The sequence below is a fragment of the Scomber japonicus genome, chromosome 15, assembly GCF_027409825.1.
Source record: "Scomber japonicus isolate fScoJap1 chromosome 15, fScoJap1.pri, whole genome shotgun sequence".
Taxonomy (NCBI): Eukaryota; Metazoa; Chordata; class Actinopteri; order Scombriformes; family Scombridae; genus Scomber; species Scomber japonicus.
In genome coordinates this window covers 10,771,114-10,794,431 of record NC_070592.1, presented here as the reverse complement: position 1 = coordinate 10,794,431, position 23,318 = coordinate 10,771,114, and the positions used below count along the sequence as shown (strand labels likewise).

General features: G+C 40.1%; 2 protein-coding genes across 2 annotated transcripts; one reads left to right on the top strand and one right to left on the bottom strand.

Moving 5' to 3' along the window:
- Nucleotides 1–274: 274 nt before the first annotated feature.
- On the bottom strand, nt 275–15,096 carry psmb2 (proteasome 20S subunit beta 2). Its single transcript, XM_053333912.1, has 6 exons — nt 14,882–15,096; nt 14,103–14,225; nt 13,202–13,272; nt 1,321–1,483; nt 818–867; nt 275–494 (listed from the first exon to the last, which is right to left on the bottom strand). Exons 1-6 carry the CDS (start codon nt 14,970–14,972, stop codon nt 393–395), a joined length of 600 nt encoding a protein of 199 aa, XP_053189887.1. The 5' UTR covers nt 14,973–15,096; the 3' UTR covers nt 275–392.
- A 160-nt stretch (nt 15,097–15,256) lies between these two features.
- Nucleotides 15,257–16,306, top strand: cdca5 (cell division cycle associated 5). Its single transcript, XM_053333908.1, has one exon. The coding sequence runs from the start codon at nt 15,257–15,259 to the stop codon at nt 16,052–16,054; it is 798 nt and encodes a 265-aa protein (XP_053189883.1). The 3' UTR covers nt 16,055–16,306.
- The last annotated feature ends 7,012 nt before the right edge of the window (nt 16,307–23,318 follow it).

Genomic DNA, 23,318 nt, shown 5'->3' with positions numbered 1-23,318 from the left:
AACATTTAAACCCTGAGGATGTAATCTTGTGTTTCTCTGTATCTTGGTCATTCAGGGACATGGACCAACATCCTACTGGGAAACTTTTCCACATGAATATGTGCATGCGTGTTTTATTACACGTGTACAAGCATGAGCAAGTGTACATTACCCACACGCACACTCGCTGAATTCAAGTGCAAAAGTACACAGCCAGAAGGCTGTTCTCTTTCTATGTGCAGATGAGTAGACTAGAGAGCAACGAGAAAGCACCACAGGGACAAAGAGCTTGTATCTCAACTGTGTGTCACTTTTTATTGGAACAGAAAGAGCAAGGAGGTCAAAACAGTACAAAAAAAAAAAAAAGGAACGAGGGTGTGAGGGTTGGTAGTTGGTAGCTAAGCATTGAGCGGTCACTTGGCGCCGAGGGTGAGCTTCTCCAGGTCATGGATGCCCTCCTTGTCAATCAACCGGACGGTGAAGGAAGTGAGGTTCAGGATGAAGCGCTTGCTCAGCTGCAGGAGAAACAAAATGAAAATGGGAGGAAACAGAAAGTTTAGTTAAAGCGCAAAAATGAATGTGAAATTAAATAAAGTAGGAGGAGAATCAGAGTGATGGGAAACAGAACAGCAGTGTGTTTTTTAAGGCTACTAAAATAAATACATGAGTTGAAATGAAATATCTTTGTTTAGACTCTAAATACTGATGGCTGCCTTTTCAGAGTGGTTAAGTTACTATTTGACATGCTGAGTAACTGAACTAACACTTAAATTTAATGAGTGCCATTCTTATTCTTATTCATACTTAAACACAGGAGTTAAACGACTTCCTGACTCACCTCCTCAACGCACTTCTTCAGCAGATCCACCGCTTCGTCTCGGGTCAGATCTAAAACAAAGGGAAGAAAAAAATGAGAATGTTGAATTGAGAGAAAGAAGGAGTTGTTGAATTTTTGAGAAGAACTGAGAAGAGAAACATCTTTTCTTTTTCTTTTTTTTTTGAGGAACTGAGTGGATATTTAGTGTCTTAATGTCGTGATAAAAAAAAGGTTAAAAAACGAGTAAATTGTAAAAATATAGGAGCTAATTTGGGATATATTTTACAGTGTAGACTACAAACCACTGTCTTGTTTCTTCTGTTATTATTTGACATACGAGCGATGAGTGTGTACATTTTAAAACCACAGCTGGTTTGTCTATGAATCAACTCCACACTCTACAGAGTTCATCACATCATCTTCTTCATTTCTTTCTCTCTCTCCGTCTCTCGTCTCTCTCCGGTCGGTCTCGTAGGAACAATAAAAACAGCGAGAACATGCACGAGGCGTTTCTGTGCTCTGACCTGGCGTGTAGTAGCGGTCAAGAATGGAGAGAGTGAGGAAGGCTCCGTAGCCGTGGGCAGCGAAGGGGGCCTTGGCCAGGGAAGACAGGTAGTCCATGTAGTAGAGACCCGGGCCGTCTGTGTCATCGTAGCCCGCCAGCAACAGGTTCACGTGATACGGAGTCTGGAGAGAGGAGAGGGAGGGGCGGGAGAGAGAGAGGGAGAGTAGGAGGAGGAGGGAATGAAGGATTAACAAGCGTTCTTACCAGGTGTTAGCCTGGGACCCAAACCAATTAAATGTAATGTTAAAGTCACGACTACATTTGAATACGCATGTTTTTTAGCACCTGGGAAAAGACCTATAAACTATTTCTAATTCTGACGAAGAAATGTTGACATGAAAACACATTAAACAAATCAAACTACTTTCTTTAACAGTTGTACAAGTTTTTCTACCTAAAAACGCTTGAAGGTGCAACTAATTTTCATTATCGTTTAATCTCATTTATGTGATTAATTGTTCATCTATAAAATGTCAAAAAAATAGAGAAAAATGCTGTTATAAAATTTTGTTTTTTCTGATTAACAATCCATATTACCAACCATCAGTAGGCGTATGACAAGAAAAAAATTCAAATCATCACATTTGAGAAGCTGCAACCAGCAAATATTTGAATATATCAGCAAACTCTGGAGGCTCATAGTGGCCAGTCACCATATTTAAAGACCTTTTACATTATTTCTGGCTATTTCAGATTAAATTTAACAATAGTGAGTGAGACTGCTCCGTGACGTCTTCACCTGGAGCTTTGGCATCAAAGAGAAAATAAGGACCAATGCTCACAATGTAAGTGCTTCTACGACCCAAAACTACAAACCAACCAATCACAACGTGGCATGGAAGGATGTATGAACACCTGGGCCGACCTGACATTTTTGTTGTAGGTTTTAAATAAGCTGACGCACCAGATGGTTTGTTACACAGAACCATCTGAGAAGGCGTTTGTGGAAACAGTTTGAAGAAGAGCATGCGTGCTTTAAAAAGATACGTAGCAGGTGATTGGATGAAGCATCTGTCCATCATCATCTGTCTCCGCAGCTTGGTTAGCAACGCCGACAGGAGCGTGTAACCTGAAGCCTGACGAGATGAAGCATGATCTTGTGATGTCATGATCTTGCAAGGTTAATATTTTGAATAAAATTTAAGAAAAAAACCCAAAACAAAACACACATGCAGACTGAAGACAATGGTATGTGTGTGTGTGTGTGGGGGGGGGGGGGGGTCGCCTCTTCGCAGCAAAACAAGCAGAAAACTTTAAGACTCTTTTCTACATTTTGGCTGCACTGAGTATGACCCTGATGTCAGATAACAACACTTCCTACATTTTAAGAGAGAAGTCTGAACTATATTTAAAGGATCAATGAAAAAAAAAAATCTATGTTTATGTAAATGTTCTTCACATATATCGGCCAACATATCTGAGTTTGATTACTCCTTAATAAATGGTATCGGCCCTAAAAGTGCAGTATCGGTACTTCAGAGTGAAATCCCACATTTAAAAAAAAGTGATGATGCTGATGATGATGTGTTGTAGTTTACAGTCATGAGGAAGGATTTCTGGCTTGAAATAGTCGCCACCTTCCATTAATTCGGCGGTGTCAATACTAACGACAAGAAACGTGTCTCTCTCTGCTTGTCGTCGTGTGTTCTTGTCCCTCTCAACATTCTCAACACTTAAAAAGTACAACATCTCGCTCTCAAGTTATTCCGAATAAATTGCTCCTAATTATCAGCTTTGATTTTTTTTGCAACTTAGCAGCGATGTGCTGAACATTAACGCGACATGAACAGTGGTGAGAAACCCGAGAGGTGGAGAGAGAGTGAGAGGTAGAGGGAGAGAGGGAGAAAAAAAAGAGAGAGTGGTAGAGAGAGACAGAGAGATAGACAGACAGAGAGAGAGTGGTAGAGAGAGAGAAAGAAAGAGAGGTAGTTAGCAAGAGAGGTAAAGAGAGGTACACAGAGAGAGAGAGAGAGACAGACAGAGAGATGGAGAGGTAGAGAGAGACAGAGAAAGGGGTAGAGAGAGTGGTAGAGAGAGAAAGAAAGAGAGGTAGTTAGCAAGAGAGGCAGAGAGAGGTACACACAGAGAGAGAGAGACAGAGAGAGAGATGGAGAGGTAGAGAGAGACAGAGAAAGGGGTAGAGAGAGTGGTAGAGAGAGAAAGAAAGAGAGAGAGATGGAGAAGTAGAAAGAGAGGTAGAGAGAGAGTAAGAGAGAGAAGTAGAGAGAAAGAAAGAAAGATAGTTAGTTCGAAAGAGGTAGAGAGAGGTATAAAGAGAGAGACAGAGAGAGGGGTAGAGAGACAGAGGGAAAGTGAGAGAGAGAGACAGAGAGAGGGCTAGAGAGAGAGAGCGAGAGAGAGAGAGAGAGACAGAGCGAGAGAGAGAGAGCGAGAGAGAGAGATGGTTGGAGAGGAAAGGTGAAAGGGCGTCACAGGACAGAGGAGGAGGTGGGGGATCAGGGTGTCACTGGCAGTGTGACATCTGCTGGGAGTCAGCACCCCTGTTGCTCCCTCCATCGCACCCTCCCTCCCTCCCTGCTTCATCCCCTCTTTCGCTCCCTCCCTCCTTTCTCCTCCCCTCTCTCTCTCTTTTTCTCTCTCTCTGCCGCCTTCACCCTGTGCCCTGGAGTAGCGCCAGGGCTCATTAAAAACTTCTAAAGTCGTTTCTCTTGCCCCTTCCTCCCTCCTTCCTCCCCCCTCTTCTCCTCCTCCCCTCCCATCTTTTTTAAATTACATCTTTTACGCTTCCAGCCTCTTCTCCCTTCTCTTCCTCCAAAACACTAATTTTCTCTCTCTTCGTTGTTGCGAGCCACTATTCCTCATTTCTTTAAAAAAAAATCCCTTTAAAGCGAGACAATTTTGGGAGAAGAGGAGGGGGGAGAGGAAGAGGAGGAGGAAGAGGGGATTTCAAAACAACTTATGGCCTAAATTCTTGACAGAGGTAGAAGCAGTGCAGTGTTTTTTTTGTTTTTTGTTTTTTTTTTTGATTAGCGCAGAAACAAGAAAAAATAAAATTGTAATATTTCTTCTTGCAGCGAGGTAAAAATGTGATTCGGGGGGAGCGAGCTGCGACGTGCACACCTGCCCTCTCATTTCAATTTATTTCTCAGCCGACCTGCTTATTTCTGTGACTTGTGTGTTAGCGCCATGTTTGCCACGAGGGGAATGATGATCGTTATGCTCCCTGTGGAGTGGGATTTAGTGTGTGTGTGTGTGTGTGTTAACGACGGTTGTGTACAGCAGGCGTGAATCTCAGGATGAATATCTTAGTGTGTGTGTGTGTGTTTACGTGTGTGTGCTTTAACTCCTCCGTGAACCTGCGAACGCCCCCAGTGGCGTCACCCCCACCCCCACCCCCACCTGTCTCACTGGTTACAATGAAACAATAATACGGACTTGGCATCAAAATAACCTTCCCCTTCTCCTTTTCCCTTTCCCCATGTCACCTCGGAGGGAAGCAGGCACCTTGTTAACCCAGCCACCTGAACTCACACCAGGCTTTTTCATGTGCAAACAATACGCATCGTATGTTTCAATTCCCCCCGTCGTGACTTCTCTCGCCGGCGGCCAAACGACGGGACGACAAAAAGCTTCACGCAGGTATCGACGACCCTGCAGTTTGGTTTGATGGGGGGGGGGGGGGGGGGGTTGGTGTTTTTTTGCTGAGAGTTTGATGAAAAGATTGATACCGCTCTCGTGTCTGTACGGTGAATATATATGTAGCTAGAGTCGGTTAGCTTAGCTTAGCTTAGCACAATGACTGGAAACGGGGGGGGGGGGGACTGCTAGCCTGGTTCTGTTAAAAAGTCTGAATGTATGAGTTCTCAGTGAGACATTTCAGCTGGAACGCCCCACCCAAGTCGGGTTTTTGATTCAGAAGGTCTGAAGAACATCCCCAACCTCGACCTCAAAATCTAAGCTAGCTGCCCCGTGCGTCAACAGTGGGAAAGTTGTAGTAATATCCAGTTTATTAGCACTTTATATTTAGTTATTTTAATTTTTTTTTAGGTTTTAACTAAAAACAAACTAAACTGAAACAGAAAAAAACCTAAACTTGTTATTTCATGTCTCATTAAATGTCCGACTTCTATCAGTGGACGTGTTGCTATGGTGATACAGCGAAGTGGTGTTGCTATCAATGGCTACAACTGCTCTACTGACCTCTTGAACTGGCACAACGAAGTAAATTGAATGCCGAATTAGTCCAACAAGACCACGTCGTCTTGTTTTTGTAACGTGTTTTTTTTTTTTTAGACAGGGCCAGGCTAGCTGTTTACTAATGTTTTCAGTCTCTGTGCTAAGCTAAGCATCTCCTACTGAAGCTTGTCTTTAAAGTACAGACACGAGAGCTGAATCATTTTATTTAAAATCATTGAACGAACAAGCACATTTCCCCCAAAAAAACCGTTAAACGAATCTTTAAGTTATTGCCGTTATAGACTTCTAAGCCAAAAAACAGCTTTAGTTGTGACAAAAATTAAGGTCACGCCGCTAAGAAACCACCAAACACTCCACGTTCCAGCACTCTCACCCTCCCTCCCTCCCTCTTTTCCTTTCCTTCCTCACCCCCCCCCCCTCTCTTTTTTGCACCCTGCCCTGGGGCATGTTCTCTTTATTGGCATTTCTCCTCAATCTGCTGTATTAATTGTTCATCTGTGCAGGAGCCGGGGAGCTGCGTGCAATATGGCGCCAGTGATCATTTGTGCCCATTGTGTGCCCCGCGCTTAAAAAATATCTCACAGTGCTGCATGTGGGGTGGTGTAGGGGTGGAAGGGCGGAGGGGCGGAGGGGGGCAGCTGCAGGTCACAAGCGCACAGAGGGTATAACTGTTGCTGCGGCCCTATAGAAAACTAAGTAGAAAAAAAAAAGGCAAAATGTTACTTCTTTGACTTACAGCGGTGCAGAAATCTACACATATACAAAAAAACTGATGACTGTGAGGCTTTTTTTTTTTTTACTTTTCCTACATGAATCAAATGTGATATTTTTAAACTCTCTCTGACTCCCTGGAGTTTTCTTTGCTGTATCAATTTAACCTCACCGTGCTTTCAGCCTTCCACATTTTTACTTTAAAAACACACGTTTGCGCCTGCCAATTCGATATCTATCAATTTAAATATAATCAATACAAATTAAAGTGCACAAGGCTGAAAATAAAGCAAACAGGAGCAGACGCTGTGTTGTTTTTTTTATGCCCTTAAAACTTTGAACATTTGCTCTGCTCTGTGGTGAATTTTACGTATATCATTACTGATATGCATGCAGACGAGTCGAGGCCTCAGGTGATTATGCTTACTGCTCTTCTCCCTCTCTCTCTCTCTCTCTCTTCTTTGTCTCTCTCTCTCTCTCTCCCTGCTCTCTCTAAAGCTTGAGTGAAAGCAGTACTCCAGAGGTTAGTGCGGGGGCCCAGTTGTTTTTCTGGACGACGGGCGGGCGGGCGGGCAGGCGGGCTCGTAAAGCACACGGTCGAGTTCGGCTAACTACACCTCCCCGAGGTCCGCAGCCACTGGAGTATGATATCTTTCAGACTAAAGGACTCATCTGTAATTTATCCTGCAGGAATAATAAGGCCTTTAGAATTAACAATATACCACTGATTAATTTATCAGCCAGTGGTTTTTAACCTAGGGGTCTGGAAATGCCGGTGGGATCACGTGACAATATTGTAGTGGGGGGAGGGGGGCTGGTTGAGGGGGGGCTCAGAAGACGATATTAGGACGGTGGAAAAAGATTTGAGATACAAACGCAGATCATTATTTTTGATAAATCCTGCCTCTCTCTGCCTGCTCTAAACTTTCATCTGCAATGATTTAATCAGATTAATTAAAATAAAACTCCCGACATATGCAGCCAGCTCCCCAGACAAGAAGTGAACATACTTTTTGGACTACAGGCGGTTTTCCAGCTCAATCTACTGTATATTAAATTTGTTTGTGATCTCTGATTCCAGCCTGTCGTGTCAAAGTTCATCTACGCTGAACATGTTGCAGGCTGCTAAAGTTTTTATGAAGTTATTGGACCAGAGCAGACGGAGAAAACACTGATTTAGCTACCGATAATTTACAAGAATATTTGTTATTTTAATATTTAACATTAGAGCTGAAACAATCCAATAAATCGATTAGTCGCCTGACAGAAAATGTATCAGTCTTAGAAAATAGAAAGTGGCAAATACTGTGTGGTTTGAGCTTCTTGTGTTAATATCTGCTGCTTGTTTTTGTGTTTTGAGTCATTTTAAATTGAATCTTATTGGAAGTTTTGAGTATTTTGACGCTCAAAGGAGTTCGAAGACGTCACTTTATGCTCTCAGGATCTGTGAGAGATATAGTGATGTTTAAAAGACCTAAACGTAAATCGTTAAATCAAAAAAAGTTGATAGACAATAAAAAAAAGCCTACTTGTCCTATTTAGTGACTTACAAGAAATGATCAAGTTTTCGATAGAACATGAAGGAATTACATTGGTTGAATCTCCTTAAATAATCACGATTATTACTGTACTTAAGTTGTGTAGAGTTAAAACTACTCATTGATGAATTGATTGACAAAAAGTAAAACTGGAAACAACTTGGTTAATTGTATGTTTAGTTTAGGTCATTTTTTAAAGCAAAAATGCAAAAAATATACTAAATCCAGCTGATTTGCTGCTTTTTTTGTTTCTCATCACTGTAAATTGAATATTTGGGGGGATTTTAACTATTGTTGTCACATAATAAGCAATCTGAAGCGGTTTCTTCTGTTATTTAAGTTATTTAAGTTGTGTAGAGTTGGTTGACAAAAAGTGAAACTGGCAACAACTTGGATAACTGATTAGTTTAGGTCGTTTTTTAAAAAAAGCAAAAATGCCAAAAATTAGCTTATTTCAGTTGACTTGCTGCTTTTTTTTGTTTCTCATCACTATCAGTTGAATATTTGGGCTTTTTTTAACTATTGGTGGCACAAAAGCAATCTGAAGATGTTTCTTGATGGGCATTTTGCATTTTGTGACACCGTATAGACTAAACGATTCATTGAGAAAGCAATAAGCAAACAAACTGATAAATAAAACGATTAGCTCTAACGTTGTAGTCGAGTAACCGTACTAACAGCTTTCAGTCAAAGTGCGTCACTGTTGATATTAAGACGTTTCACGACATCACCAGGTGATCTCGTTGCCTGCGTTTCATCGTCAACAACGGACCAAACACACATTACATATTCTACTTATACTTCACGTGTTCTGGGGGGAAAAAACACAACATTAGAAAAACACCTGTTTATACAACATCATTTGCAAATGTCCGTGTGCTCTGGAGGTTGGTGAATGTGAGGAGAGCATAGCTGGAGGAAGGTGTGGGATGCAGAGAGGAGAGGAGAGAGAGAAAAACTGCTACAGCTTCAGTTTTCTGAAGCACTCCTGAGAACGCAGCGTTAGTGAATCCTGCGCTCGTAAAAAAAAAAAAAAAAAAAAACCCGAATTCATGACCGTGAGGCACAAAAATAAAGATACGCTTATACGCCCGCTTATGGCAAAGACATGAATATAAATGTTATCCTCTACAACGTGCACACAACCTTGGCTGAATAAAACAATCCTGATCCTATAGGTCCCTCTGTGTGCATGTATATATGTTGACTCCTACTCGTTCTCACACTCCAGTCTGTTGTCTACTGGGCCCGGTTGTTCCCCCCCGGGACCCCTGCCGCCACCGCCGCCACCACTTCTCCTCCTCCTCCTCCTCCTCCTGCTGCTGCTGCTGCTCTACCCCTATCCCCGGTTCGACGTGTCCCACATTCCCTCCTCTGCCACACTAATTGTTTTTTGTAATTATTTTCACCCTTCTGCTATTGTGACAGGCGGTGGCTGCACTACTCTTAACAAATTAGTGAGACAGAGACGTACAGCCGGCTTTGGACTGAGCGTGTCACGTCTAACAAAACATGTAATAAAAACCCCATTGTGTGCATTGAATGCTAAACTGCAAGTTAAAACATGTGTGGGGCTGATCCACAGAAAATTAAATCAACTATTTTTGACAATTTAAGAGTTTAAAGTAATTTTCCAGAGTGAAAATGCCAAACAGCCCCAGGTTCAAGCTTCTCAAATGTGAATGTGTGCTGCTTTTCTTTGTCTTATGTAAAAAATATTTCAGTTTTTGACTGTTAGCGAGACAGAGGAAGCCATTTAAAGACTTAAAGGAAACTATAATGGCTGTTTTTCTATTTAAAAACTGAAAAAACAACATTTGAGAAGCTGGAACAAAGAAGGTATTTGCTGTAATAATTAAAAGATGATCCAAATAAATAATTTCCTGTCGTACGTCTGATTGATTGATCCTTGCTCCGGCTCTTATTTCATGTATGTGAAGTTCTTTAACTGTATTATTTTAGCATTTTCTCTACAACTCAAAAATGAACATTTTCATAACCCAACCAGTCGACGTGAATGTCCAGAGGCGACACAATGTTTTTATAACTAAAAAAAAAACCCTCCATGAACACAGTTATTTATTTCACACACTGAGTGAGTTCTTTGGTATATGAACACAACTTAATCCAGCTCTTGTTTGTGTGTCATTCTCTGTGAAAGTATATTTTTTCTTCTGTAGGGCTCTCAGGTCTCTGCGAGGCCTCAAGGACACGCATCATCATTTTTAAAAAAAAAAAAAGCACTTGCACGTCGCCAGCATACAGAAACAAGCTCACTGACTAACACACACAGAGATATAAACACCTGGTTGTTGTTGCACATGTCCCAGCTCATGTGGGGGGGTGGAGGGTGGGGGGGGATCTTGCACATTTACTCAATTTTTGGGGGATTTTGAAGGTCAAAGGCGTCATGTTTTTGATAATATACCCAGATGAGCTGTGCAGTCTGGGGTGGAGGAGGAGGAGGAGGAGGAGGAGGAGGAGGAGGAGGGCTGTGTGTGTGTTACAGACGGCTCAGGTGTTGTCATCGAGTCTCAGAGGGAGAAAAGCTCACCGTCACCATTCACAACAAGCTGACAAATGTACCTGGCTCTGTCAAAATGCATCGACCGGTTGAGCTTGGATGTCTCAAGCTGATAACGACACAAACACGGGTATAATTGCGAGTGAGACTTAATTCCCACCTGAGCTTTAAAGCCATAGCTACTCTACTGTAAATGTCAAGGTTATGTCACCTCATCCAAACGAGTGAGTCTACCAACATTTACAGTAAGTCATATTAGAAATGAAAAGAAATGAGACTCAAAATGCTGCAGAACAATGTAATTAGTTAAATAATAAAAATAATAATAATCTGTATTTTCACTGTAGAGCTGGACGACACAAGCAGAATCAAATATCACTATATCTTTGAGCAAATACTGTGATATTGATATTTTGACAATATTGAAGGGATGACTACTGGTGCTTTCACACAATATTTACGTGATGAGATTTTTGATAAATAATCATCAGTAATGTGGATATAATAACTAAGTGGATGAAGGGAGATAATATAATCTGTTAAACTCAGAAAATGACTAATTATTACTGTAATGCAGCCTTTAAAAAGCAGGAAAAGACAACACTTATTCTATATCACGATATTATGATATTTAAAAAGACGATACCTATGAAATATCACGATACCGATATAATATCGATATTGCCCCGCCTCAGTTCGCTCATGACTCAAAGCTACGTATGTGTGATTTGAAGGTGACTCTTGGTAAATAGAATTCATTCGCTGTTAAGATATTGAAAATGATTTAAAGTATGTTTAAGCACACAGGTAGAAGTTCACCCTGATGGAGAACACATGGCACGTGTAGTGGTGCACCATCGTAACAGATGGAGCACCACTACACTTTAAATTAACATTTGTTGTTGTAGCTCGTGAAAATCTGTTCACTGTGTTCTCTCTGAATAACTTATTGATTTCCACACGCGACAAACAAAATGTGTTTCATTATTTTGCCGTTTGCCTTTAATTTGTTTTGGTTAAAAAAAGTCACTATAACAGAAATTGTCCTCAATTACATTTCGTTATGTTAACTATCTTAAATTACATCGGCCCCCCCCCTCGAGATATCAAGATCGCATTTTAACAAAAAGAGCGACTTCCTTCACTTGGGATCGTGTGCATACTAACAGACTGTATACTATAGAGTTTCTTTCACGCACATTTCCACAACTATATTCATACTTTGGTGCTTTAAATGAATATCTTTGCATGATTTATAGTTCAAAAACATATTTATCAGTTCAGCCTCTGTCTCTTTAAAGCCGTTCTCCTGGAAAATGCATCTACAGACTTCCAACAGTTCAAGACACTATTTAAATTTGTATTGTTCTTACTCAAAATAAAAACTTCTTAAATACATCTGTTCATACTTGAGTCCAAATCTGACCTGAAATATGCAAGTGGACAATGTGAACAACTTTAGTAACCAAGGCAACATAACAGGTGGCTGTTTATAATCTGACATCAGTTAGATGGGAAGCAGAGGTAACATTACAAGCAGGCTGAAGCTCTGGGTTTTAACTTCTGAGGAGCTTCTTTTTTTTACTTTATGCAACTTTGACTATTATAACACAGACATCCAACATTATAAAGAGTAAGAAGATAACAGAAAAATCACAAAAAACATGATATACCTCCTTTTATAACAAACATAATGCTATAACTCCATTGGATATTGGCAGTAAAGACTCAGAGATAACCTCATGGTTGATCCACATAAAGACAACATGGCTTTATGTTACAGTGTGGAGAGTTCAGGTTCAGACAAAAACTCTGACTATTACTTTGGTTATGATTATAGTCACACTGTTCACTAAAACAGACCATATTTTCTCAGGACATGAGAAAAAACGTCTCAAAAATAAAAGTTACTATCGTTGCTTTATGGGAAGCTGATGGTTCTTTAAAACACTGACAGTAAAAAAAAACAGTGTCCTCATGGGGGTCAGTCCAACGGGAATGATCATTTCAAACAACAATTTTTGATGGATGTGTTCAAGTAATGCATGATGAAATATAAACATGTGATTATAAATAACGCTTCCTACTCTTTGTTATGTGGCCATTTTATGTAACATCTATAGGAACACTTTATTTGATACTGATAACAAAAATTCTCGCGAACTGAGACACTTTAATCTCGATACACAGGCCCTGAGGATCAGACGTGTACTGTCAAAAGACAACACGACTCTCCACTGATAAAAACAAGTCTTTTAACATTTCAGCTGTTATATTCAAAACTTCCTCTGACTGTATCACTAGTGGAGCTGCAGCCACTGCTCAATATGTCAATTGGCAGATAATTAAACAGCAACTATTATTATAAGAGATAAACTGTTTCATGTATCTTTCAAGCAAAATACCATCATTTTTTTTGTTCTGGCTTCTCAAATGTGAAGATTTTCTTTCTTCATTTTCTTCTATATCTTTTTGTGTTTGGTCTCTTAAACGGACAAAACTAAACATCTGAACATGTTGTGTTAGCCTCTGGAAAACTGGGATGAGCAGTTTAAAGTAGTAGTTTAAAGTATTTTGTGGACTGAATAAATCATTGAGAAAAACTTTGCACTTTAATTGATAATGAAAATAATAGATAATCTAACCTTTGTTCTTAGCAGTTACTACTATGTATATCAAATTTGCAAAATCACAACAGCCTCCATTATCCTTCATTGTTTCCACAAAGCTGGTCTGGCACTCATTGAGGAGAAACTCCAGGATATTTTTCTCAGTAGAACTTTTAAAGAAAGCTACAGGCTCCTGTGGTTTTAACTGAGTAGTCCCGAAAATAAAGTTTGAGGCTGCTTTCCACATCAATAATAAATCCTAATGTTGGATTAATATTGGGGGTGTATTAAAATATTTACCCTGCTCCGAAGGTAGTCTGCAAGATTCTTTCGTGTGAAGTTTGCTGCTGCTGCTGGACTGAGTTCATAGCCTAGAAAGAAAAGATGATAAATGGCATCAAAAACAAAGATTTGGGAGGTTGCGCTTCAATAGTAGGTTTCATTTTCCTCACAATGACATCACTGTCAATGACTCGAGCTGAGCAGCTGGCATTTCTCATCAGACCCATGTAATCAAGATTTCCTGAAAAAAGACTTTTACTCACTTAAATTAAATATCTGGGTTAATTTTGAAAAGAAAACCTATTTAACATGAACACATAATATAGAACAACATGCGCACATTCCTCAAAAAGGGACTGTGAAGTTAAAGGACAGGTTCACAGTTATTTCAAGTCTGTCTTAAAATTACAGTCAGGTGCCAATATGAACATCACTGTTGTCATTCCTCCTGTTCATACTGGCTATTAATAGACACCTGCCCTTCAAATGTGCTTTCAATGTAGGTGATGGGGCCAGAATCGAAAATGTGTCCACACAGTTTATTTGTGCAAAAAATATTTTAAAGGGTTTATCTGAAACTCATATGATGCTTTAGAAGTCTCAATCAGTCATATCAAGTGAATATCTGCCACATTCATAGTCTTTTTTAGCATCCATTTCCCTCTTTGTGCTTCCCTGTTGAGCTTTGGTTAAAGTTCAGTAACAACAAGGCTTAGGTTGAAAGGTATCTACTTGATCTGACTATTTTGGATGGCTGATGCTTCATATTAGCTTCAGATAAATTTTAAAGTACATTTTGACAGCATGATAAAAATGGTTCAAAGTTAATTAATTGTTCTAAGGCAGACTTGTAAAGTTGTGAAACCTCTGAGAAAAGAAGAAGGAGAGTTGTAACACAAAAATCATCTTTTGACCTTACCATTCCTCATTTTATAGAGTTGGACATTCTTCTGGATGTACTCTGCGAACTGAACTGTGTCTCCTGCTTCTCCAACACACAGCATCAGGATCTTCTCACTGAGTTTGAACATCTTGTCATAGTCTGAAAGAGACAAGAGCATTTCTTCATTGAATTGAATTGTCTTTATTGTCATTGCATTGAGGTCAATACAACGAAATTTAAAATAGCTCCATCCTCAGTCATCACTCACACACACATCTCACACTTAAATAAGAGAAAAGTTGATCAAATAAATACACATACATAAAAACTCATCATTTTAAGTGCATGTAAAAAATTGGGTGGTGGAGGTGGGGACAGCTTCATTAGAGAACTTAAAAGTTGGCAAATGTTTCAAGAGTGAGTAATGACTTTCACTTTCGATTAAACTTGCTTGTTTCAATGTTGCTAGGTTTTAATTTGACTTCAAGCAATGTGGCATAAATATAAAATAAATAACTCAAAGCTTTTACACGCAGTTACTGATTAAAGGAAAGAATAAACATCCAAAATCTGGAATAAAATTAAAGTCTGTTAGCTGCGTTTAGCTTTGTTAGCTCAACTCAGATTGAGTAGATACACTGTGAACAAAGTAGCAAAGTGAAGTTAATATGCTTAAATATACAGTTAAGATAGTACTATTTATAAAACGCTTGCTTAAAATTAAAGAAAGGCTTTAAAACTTTAGTGTGAAGATGAAACCGGCATGCTAGCAGGTGTAGCTAAGCAGCTAAAGCTAAGCTAACGCGTTGTCATACCGTGCTTCATCTGAATGATGCTGCTCGCTGCAACGTTATCGGCGGCGACCAGCACGAAATCCGGACCCTGGATCCCGATTAAATACTCCATTTTATACGAGCAGGTGAGTGTGACCTGAGATAAATATATAGAAAATCACAGGGACGCCTTGTTTAGTTAGCTCTGCTATGATACAGATTACACAGCAAAAGTTTGATCACAGGAGGCGCGGAGCTCTGACATCACCGGAAACCAAATCATCAACGGAAACAACGTCATTAACGCGACTAAAGGCGGGCGATTTGAGCGGACCGTTGCTGTCGCTGCCGTGTTATGATACCACTTCTCGGATAAACAAGCAGAAATCGGCTATTTTCCAGGTTTTAAACGTCGTTATGAAGGAAAAGACGCCTCGGAGCATAATGTCGGAGTCTAATAATAGTATTACAGGCTCGCAGAGGAGACGATCACCTAGGCTGAGCTCTCCTCCTTCTTTGCTAAATGATAACAAAATGGCGGTGTTGCCAGTGGTTAACGTTGCCGTCAAACGTTCAATCACGGTGAGGAAAATAGCCCCCAGAAAAACAACAGCACCGTCGGAGCACAACAAGGAGAACACACCGAGGATATCAGAGGGGAACCAACAGCAAGGGAAGCTTAAGGTTTCCACCCCATGTCCTGCTCCAGAGGATGGGCGCTCCTCATCGGGTAAGAGGAAGAAGAAGGCCGTGATGCCCTCACCGATCCTCCCTCCTTCATCTCCTCCTCCTCCACCACCACCACCGGCTGAAGATGCATCAGACTCGGCGTGGACTCAGAAGGTGCGTCGGTCCTACAGCAGGCTCAGCGATAAGTCCTTCAACTCCCCCAACTCAAGAGAGACTCTGTTCGGTTTTGAGAAGCTGCAGACCCCCGAGGTTGGCCCCAGAGTCCGCGCATCCAAGGAGGCCTCTGCTGTCTCCCTGTCAGGTCTGAACTCATTCATGTCTATGCTGGAGGGGGCGGCGGCGGATGACTGCGGCGGGTCAGCTGCACCCGAGGTGGACACTGACATCCCCGGAGTGGCCGTGGTGAAGGAGAAGAGGAGGAGGAAGAAGGTGCAGCAGATAAACAGCACAGAGCTGGAGGAGCTGGCTGCAAAGATGAACGCAGAGTTTGAGGAGGCTGAGGAGTTTGAGCTGATCGTGGAGTAAATACTGAGATGGACTAAAAAGACTATTTTCATATGGCTTAGTGATGTGTTGGTATATCTTCATGCTATGATTATCATTGGTAAAATATCACCATATATATATTATCATGATAATCATCAGCTGTTTACTGAAGTGGTGCCATTAATGCCAAAATGTAGTTCAATCACTTCACCTGGGATTGTATTCACTGCACAGTAGGGCTGGGCAATAATCAATATTACATATTATTGTGATATGGTACATGTTTCTAGCTGTTCTACTATTTGCCTTTACTAACTATAAGAAATCTAATGTGTAAATATTTTTGCAATGGCACCATTAGTCATCCCTACAATATCAAAATGTTTGGTCAGAAATATTGTGATATTTGATTTTTGTCCCTAACGCCCAGCTCTACTGCACAGTGGTCTTTATTATCACATCAATTTATCAATTCATTTCTGGACTGGATTACTTTCTGGCAAGTGTTATTGGCATTATTTACTGAACATGTTAACAGTCATACTGGTTCCTTACTGGTCACTACAGCCATGACAGCTCCCCCACATCACTAACAAACCCCAGCAGGAGCCTGATTCTCCATGCTGTGGTTATTCTGCCTCTCCTTAACCAATAGAAAGCTCCTTCCCTGTGGCTGAGCAAAATGAAACTGCTAATGAAGGCAGGAAAGCCGCTCCGTATTCATAGTCCACAATAAACCACAATAATCACAGTAATGGAAATGGTTGGCGGTATTGATACCATTGGGATCTTTAACTGTGGTGTATATATGGTTAAAATGGTATACCGACACATCTCTACTTGTGGCATGTTGCTTTTTGTCCATGACATGCTGAAAAAATGCTTATTTCAAGAGGACAACACTTCAAATGTGTGCTCTATACTCAACACATTAAAGTTTTTTTTGTATATTTCTACTTTTATATGTTTTGTAAATTGTGATTCTTTGAAATTTCACTTGTGGTTGTTTGTTTAAATGCTCTTAATGTTGTTAAACTCATGTGATGGTGTAAAGGTGTATTATGGTCACATGATGATATTGTCTTGATTTTTAAATTAGCAGTAGTTAGATGAGTAAAGATTCAAAGCATTACTTTTTTATTTTGGCTATTACTAAAACAATTCTACAAATTAGTGTTTTTCTATAAACGGATGACTTCTATTTAGCTATTAAAGTTTTGACTTTGAATAACAAAACAACCTTTTGTTTTGTTTGTTTTTTTAAATCAGCCGTGACCAATTTTACCTGTTGAGTCATAAACTGCTTGATTGAGCTCATAATACACAGAAGGGAAATATGTGACAGTTAAATATTGGTTGTAAATATGTGTAGAAGCTGTATTTTGTTTATTGGCAGTAAATTGTGAAGCATTATTAGGAGGGTTGGTACAATCTGAGAGCCAAAATGGGACATATTTCTATCCTTTCTGCACTGAATTTGTATTTTCTTTCACTCAATTCATGATTATATTTTAATCATAAGAAAAATGAAAGATGTTAGCACCAAATTTGACATGTGGAATCAGATTACAACCATTCAATAATGTGTTTACATCTACATTTAAGTGACTAAAGTGCAGAATAAGACTTTAAGATGGCACCTATAGATGTTTATGGACTGTCATCCTTTAATTATTTATCTTTGCTTGTCTGCATATATGAATAAATACTCAGCTATTAATCCACTAATCATTGCAGCTTTAAACTAAACACAGTTAAACATACTTTTAACTTTTAACCATTAAACGTCTTCTCAGCTGTTCAGTTGAGATGGGGTTTTTTTGGGGGGGTGGGGGTAGGGGGGTGATGAACACTTTAACTCACGCAGGGACTAATGAGATGTTAACTAAGCATGTTGAATAACACGCTCCTCTCTGCAGCAGTGGTCTCCGGTGATTATGTAGAGGCAGACTGAAACGAGTGAGTGGGCGATCCGTCTCGACTTAATGAGAACGGTGGACAGGTAAAACATTTTCCTCTGGAGTCTCTTAAAGGTGCAAGTAAGTGAAGATGTTGCATAATTTTGCACTAACGAGGGATGTTATCAAACGTCATGACAGCTTCTTTAACACACCGAGCAGCCTTCTCTTCTAGATAGTCTGGGTAAATTCTTTCATTTTTTATACTTTCAATTATGAAGAGTTTGGATTAATTTGCAGATGTTTTATGCAGATGTTTTTTTTTAATGCTGAGGAGCAACAATACAGTCGACATGATCATTTATCAAACACATTTCAGTTCAAAACCTGTTGAGATTGCTGCTCAACAGGATCATTTTGCTACTCTGGATGTTTTAGTTGGTTAGTTGAATTAATAAAAGAAATATTGTCACACTTCCAACATCACAGAGACAACATGCACACACTTCTGTCCACAGCAACTTGGAAGACCTGTAGGAGACACCAGGGATCAAACTACCGACCTGCTCTATGTCCCAAGATAATGCTGCTCAGGTAAACTGTTTCTTGGCTGAAGCTGCAACTCACAATTTCTTTCATTATTGATGAATCTGTCTACTATTGTATGTATTGTTTGGTTCAGAAAATTTTGAAAAATGTCAATCACTGTTTCCCAAATGTTCTTCAAATGTTTTGCTTTTCCCCAACCCAAAGACATTCAGTTTACTGTTATAGTAGACTAAAAAAAACAAAAAATATTCACATTGATGAAGCTGAAATCAGAGAACTGGAAATTGGCTCAAAATCAGTCAATTAGTTTAATAGTTGATTAGTTAGGCAACTAACGGAATAATTCTGAAGCTCTGAATTAATTTGTCCATTTCTCTTTAAAATCATACTAGGTGTTGTTAAGGGATGCTAGCAACAGATTCACTCTCCCATTTCCTGTCAATACATTTGATCTTTAATTAGTTTATTAATAACTTATATTAAGGTATGTTCATTTTCTCTCCCCATTATAGATTACTTTCACCCCCATATTGTGCATTTATAAGCAGTATATCAACAGTTAAACAATGTCTAAAACACATTATGATACACTATTATATAATTTTACATGTAAATAAAAAGCACATTTTTAGTGTTTATCAAATTATTTCTTACAAACTAACTCCTCCTTTGTAACTATGAATCATCTATAACTGGTAGGCAATGATAACATATCTGTCTACAAGTTTAAACCTACTTATGAAACATTTATACACATATAAATAGTTAATAAAATGCTTTAAAGCATGTGATAATGCATGAGTATACATAATTATAGCTGTATTATAGTGTGGCCATTGTGGATGCTTCTTAGGAGGAGTTATTATTGTTGAGCAATACACTGACTCTCTTAAAATGTTATTATAATTGCTCATAATTACATTATAGTGTGTTATAAAGCATTTATTAAGACATGCAAATCAATGCTCTATAGGGGAAGGTTTGAATAAAGTGATAGAAAGTGATACAGGGGGCCTAAATATCCTTGTATTGAAAATCTTTTTAAAAAACTGATCCAGGGTATCACCGGGGAAGCTGACAAGTACAATCTTCACCTGTTTTTAAAAAGACAACACATCTCTGAATAAGCAGTGAAGGCAGATGTTTACATCTGCTGAGAGCACGTACGCATGCTGATAGTATTTGTGAGGCGGCGTGCATGAGGAAGAGAGAGACGCAAGAGGAAAATAATGAGTGTTTGAGTGTGTTGCAGCGAGCGAGTAAATCCACAATTTGTTCACGCATTTTAGGGGTGTGCAAAGCATGCTCTGTTTTCTTCCTCAGGTGCCATTTCATGTTCATACCCTTCATTTGGTATTTCACTTCCCTGAGAGAGACACTTTTTTTGTTTTATAATATATATATATATATTAATATATTTTTGCTGAGCCCAACACATTGTGGCTTCTGTGAGGCCTTTTGTATATTTTTAACAAGATATTCATGTCTACTTGTCACTATACCACTGAAAGTTACAAACAGACTGAAGTGGATTGGGGGGGGGGGGGGGGGGGGTGTTTTTTTGAGCTGTCACTGCCAGAAACAGTTATTGATTTACAATGCTGCTGCTACTGCTGCCTTTTTTTTGTGCTTTTGAGTCTCTTCATGCTGATTTTTTGAGGAGGTTGGATATTTTACACTCATATTCATGTGTTTTTTCCTCTCTCTCTCTCTCTCTCTCCCTTCCCTCCCTTGCCTTATCCTCTCTTCTTCTTTTTCCTCCCCCCCACCCACCTCACCCCCACCCCACCCCACCCCACCGTCCCCATTTCACTCACGGCAGTTGTCGCTGGTTCAGCTTGACTGCTTCGTTAGGGCTCATCATTTGCATTCAGATTAATTATCTAATTACCGACAAATGTCCGGCGGCCACCCCACACTCCGGCTCGTCAGCTCTCAGCCTGTAATTATTTTAATCATTTACTTTCATCTGGAGCGTTCCTGCCATACTCCTGTGTTTAGAGGCCATTCTTAATTACCCTGCCAAGACACTCTTTTCATGAGAGGGAGGGAGGGGAGGAGAGGAGTTGGTTTGAGGGAGAAGAGAGCAATTGGGTGAGGGAACGTGTGTGTGTGTGTGTGTGTGTGTGTGTGTGTGTGTGTGTGTGTGTGTGTGTGTGTGTGTGTGTGTGTGTGTGAGGGAGAAAGACCAATGGGGACATGATCCAGAGGCTTTGACAGCACAGAGGAAGCTCCCTGCTCTGCTGGATGCTCTTTCCTCCCTCTTCTTTTTTCTCTCTCTTTCTCTCTCACTCTACACCCTCCCCTGCACCCCATCCTCACCCCCCACCATACACCCCACCCCCACCCCCCCTCTCAACCAACTTCCTCATCTCTCCTCTCCTCTCCTCTCCTCTCACCCACCCAACCACCCACCCACCCACCACTTCACCCCCTCCTCCTCTACGCCCCGCTTCCCCCGTTATACTTCCTCCCTTTTTCCCTTTATCGCAAGCACACACAGGAATCGCCCGTGGGCTTCAGTGCTCTGACTGCTAATACACTGACACACACACACACACACACACACACACACTCATACACATAGAAAACAGGCAGACAAGAGAGTCATGCGCCCTGTTTGTGGCACTCATCAGGATGCACACATCTTTCCACTATCTGCCTGGAAAATCTATACTCCTCTCAGCCCGTATGTCTGTTTCTGTCTCTTTCTCCGTCTCCCACCATCCCTCCATCCATCACAACCTGCATGGCTGCACTCTGCACGTCTATCTGCTGCCTGTCTTTCTCTTTCCATCCGTGTTTCTCCCCATCTTAAATCCCAGTATTTGGACAGCCTCGCATCAGGCCTGCTGCTCCCTGTCCACCTCCTGCCTTGTCGACCCCCTCCCACGATGAGGGACGACGGGTCATCTCCCCCCCTCACACACACACACACACACACACACACACAGACACACACACACCCTCCCTTGTGACCGCTCCATAATGATGCTCTCACTCTCAACCCTTGAGCCACTCACCCTTCTCTCTCTCTCTCTCTCTCTCTCTCTGTCTTTCTCTCCCTCTCTCTCTCCTCCCTGACTGCTCTCGTTAAGAAAAGCGAGACTATGTGTGTGTGTGAGAGAAGAGAAGAGATACAAGCTCTGTAATTGGGCTCTTGAATATTTAAGTCGCTGGGGATGAAAGTTTAATGAAAAGATGATTATCTACCAGTTTATCACACCACTGTTTCATATTTCATTTTCATATTCTCGTGCAGAGCTGTACAGTCCATTCTGGCAGCTGTGGATACAGAGTTATGATCCAGTGCTCGTTTGGAAAATACTCAGCAAAAAGAGATGGCAAGAAGAGAAATAATACAGAGGAGACCCTTCAAGGAAACATTTGTCAACACTTTGGGCCAGGAGAGTCTTTAACATCTCACTTTTTTTGGTGTAATTTAAGTTTATTTAGTCACATTAATCTTCCTTTTATTCCTCGCTAGAAGCAGTACATTGAATCATGAGTGTAGAGTCTCGTACCTGCAGCTACAATGTACATTTTGGGAGATGTGGATGTAAAAAAAAGAGGAAAAGGTGCAAAGAAGAGAAATATAAAGGCCACAATTAACACTTAAATGAGATTCAGAAGGAACATTTTGCCAGTTAGGACCAAGAGTGTCATTATTTCTCACAGTTTTTTTGTGTTATTGAGGTTGAATTATCTCTCTTAAAGGGGCACTCCATTTATTTTACACATGAAGTCAGTTATCTAGTCAGAGGAGTCCTACTAAGCCTCTCTAATGTCTTCTGCGGCTCTGTAGGGAAGCTTTCTGAAGTCTAAAAACCTTAATGATGTCATCAGGATTATCTGGACTTGTGCCTGGGGACAAAAAAAAAAGAACAAACAAACAACAAAGCCTGTGTTGTAAAATAGAGGGTTTGGAGTTGAAAAGACATGGGCAAGAAATGCTAGTAGTTGCATCATGGGAAATGTAGGATGTGGTGGTTTTGGGCCTTGACTCATACTAGGAAATAAAAGTCAGAATATCTCAACTTCTTGCCTCATTTTTGATCAATGTTTTTAAAAATCTTTCATTCTCTGTGGTGCTCTTGATGTTGGAGTCATAATCACAACATCCCTAGTTCGAATCTGGAAAAGGACTTATGCTGCAGGTCATTCCCCTCTCTCTCTTCCTGTTTCCTGTTGGTCTCTCTGCCAGTTACTGTCTAAATAAAGGCAAAAAAGCCCAAAATAAATCATGACAAAAAAAAAAAAATTCTGTGTTAGTCCTTTAATTTAACAGAAATTAACTGTAATACTAAATAGCTGGAGTAATCCATTGGAAGTAAAGTCTTTACATTTAAGTGTTTTATTATCATTTATTTAACAGGTTTTTAAAATTTTGCTACTTGAAGCCTACCAGGAATAAAACTCTGGGGTAATGCCATAATTTATACTATTATCTTATTATTATGTATCTTATTATCTTATCTTATCCTATATTATTTTATTGGTTAAAGGTTACCAAAAATATGTTTGTTTTTTGTATTGTGCATACATACAATGGGATATAAATATAATGGGGGGGGGGGGGGGGCAAGATCTTTTTTGGGATTCCATAAAATTAGTCAAATTTAAACACTTGAGTCTAAAAATACTGGGATCAACTTATAAAATACCCACCATGTGTATGTTTTTAAATGAACAACGTAAGTCCCCAAATAATAAATGGCTAAATTAATAATGCAGTGAATGTTAGCTGGGTGTCATCAATAGTAGCCACTGATAGCCTGTTGGGTAAGTTTTCATTCTTGTGTGACTCTGATCCTTTTTAAGTCTTCGTCACATACAGAAACAAAGTGAAATCCTCC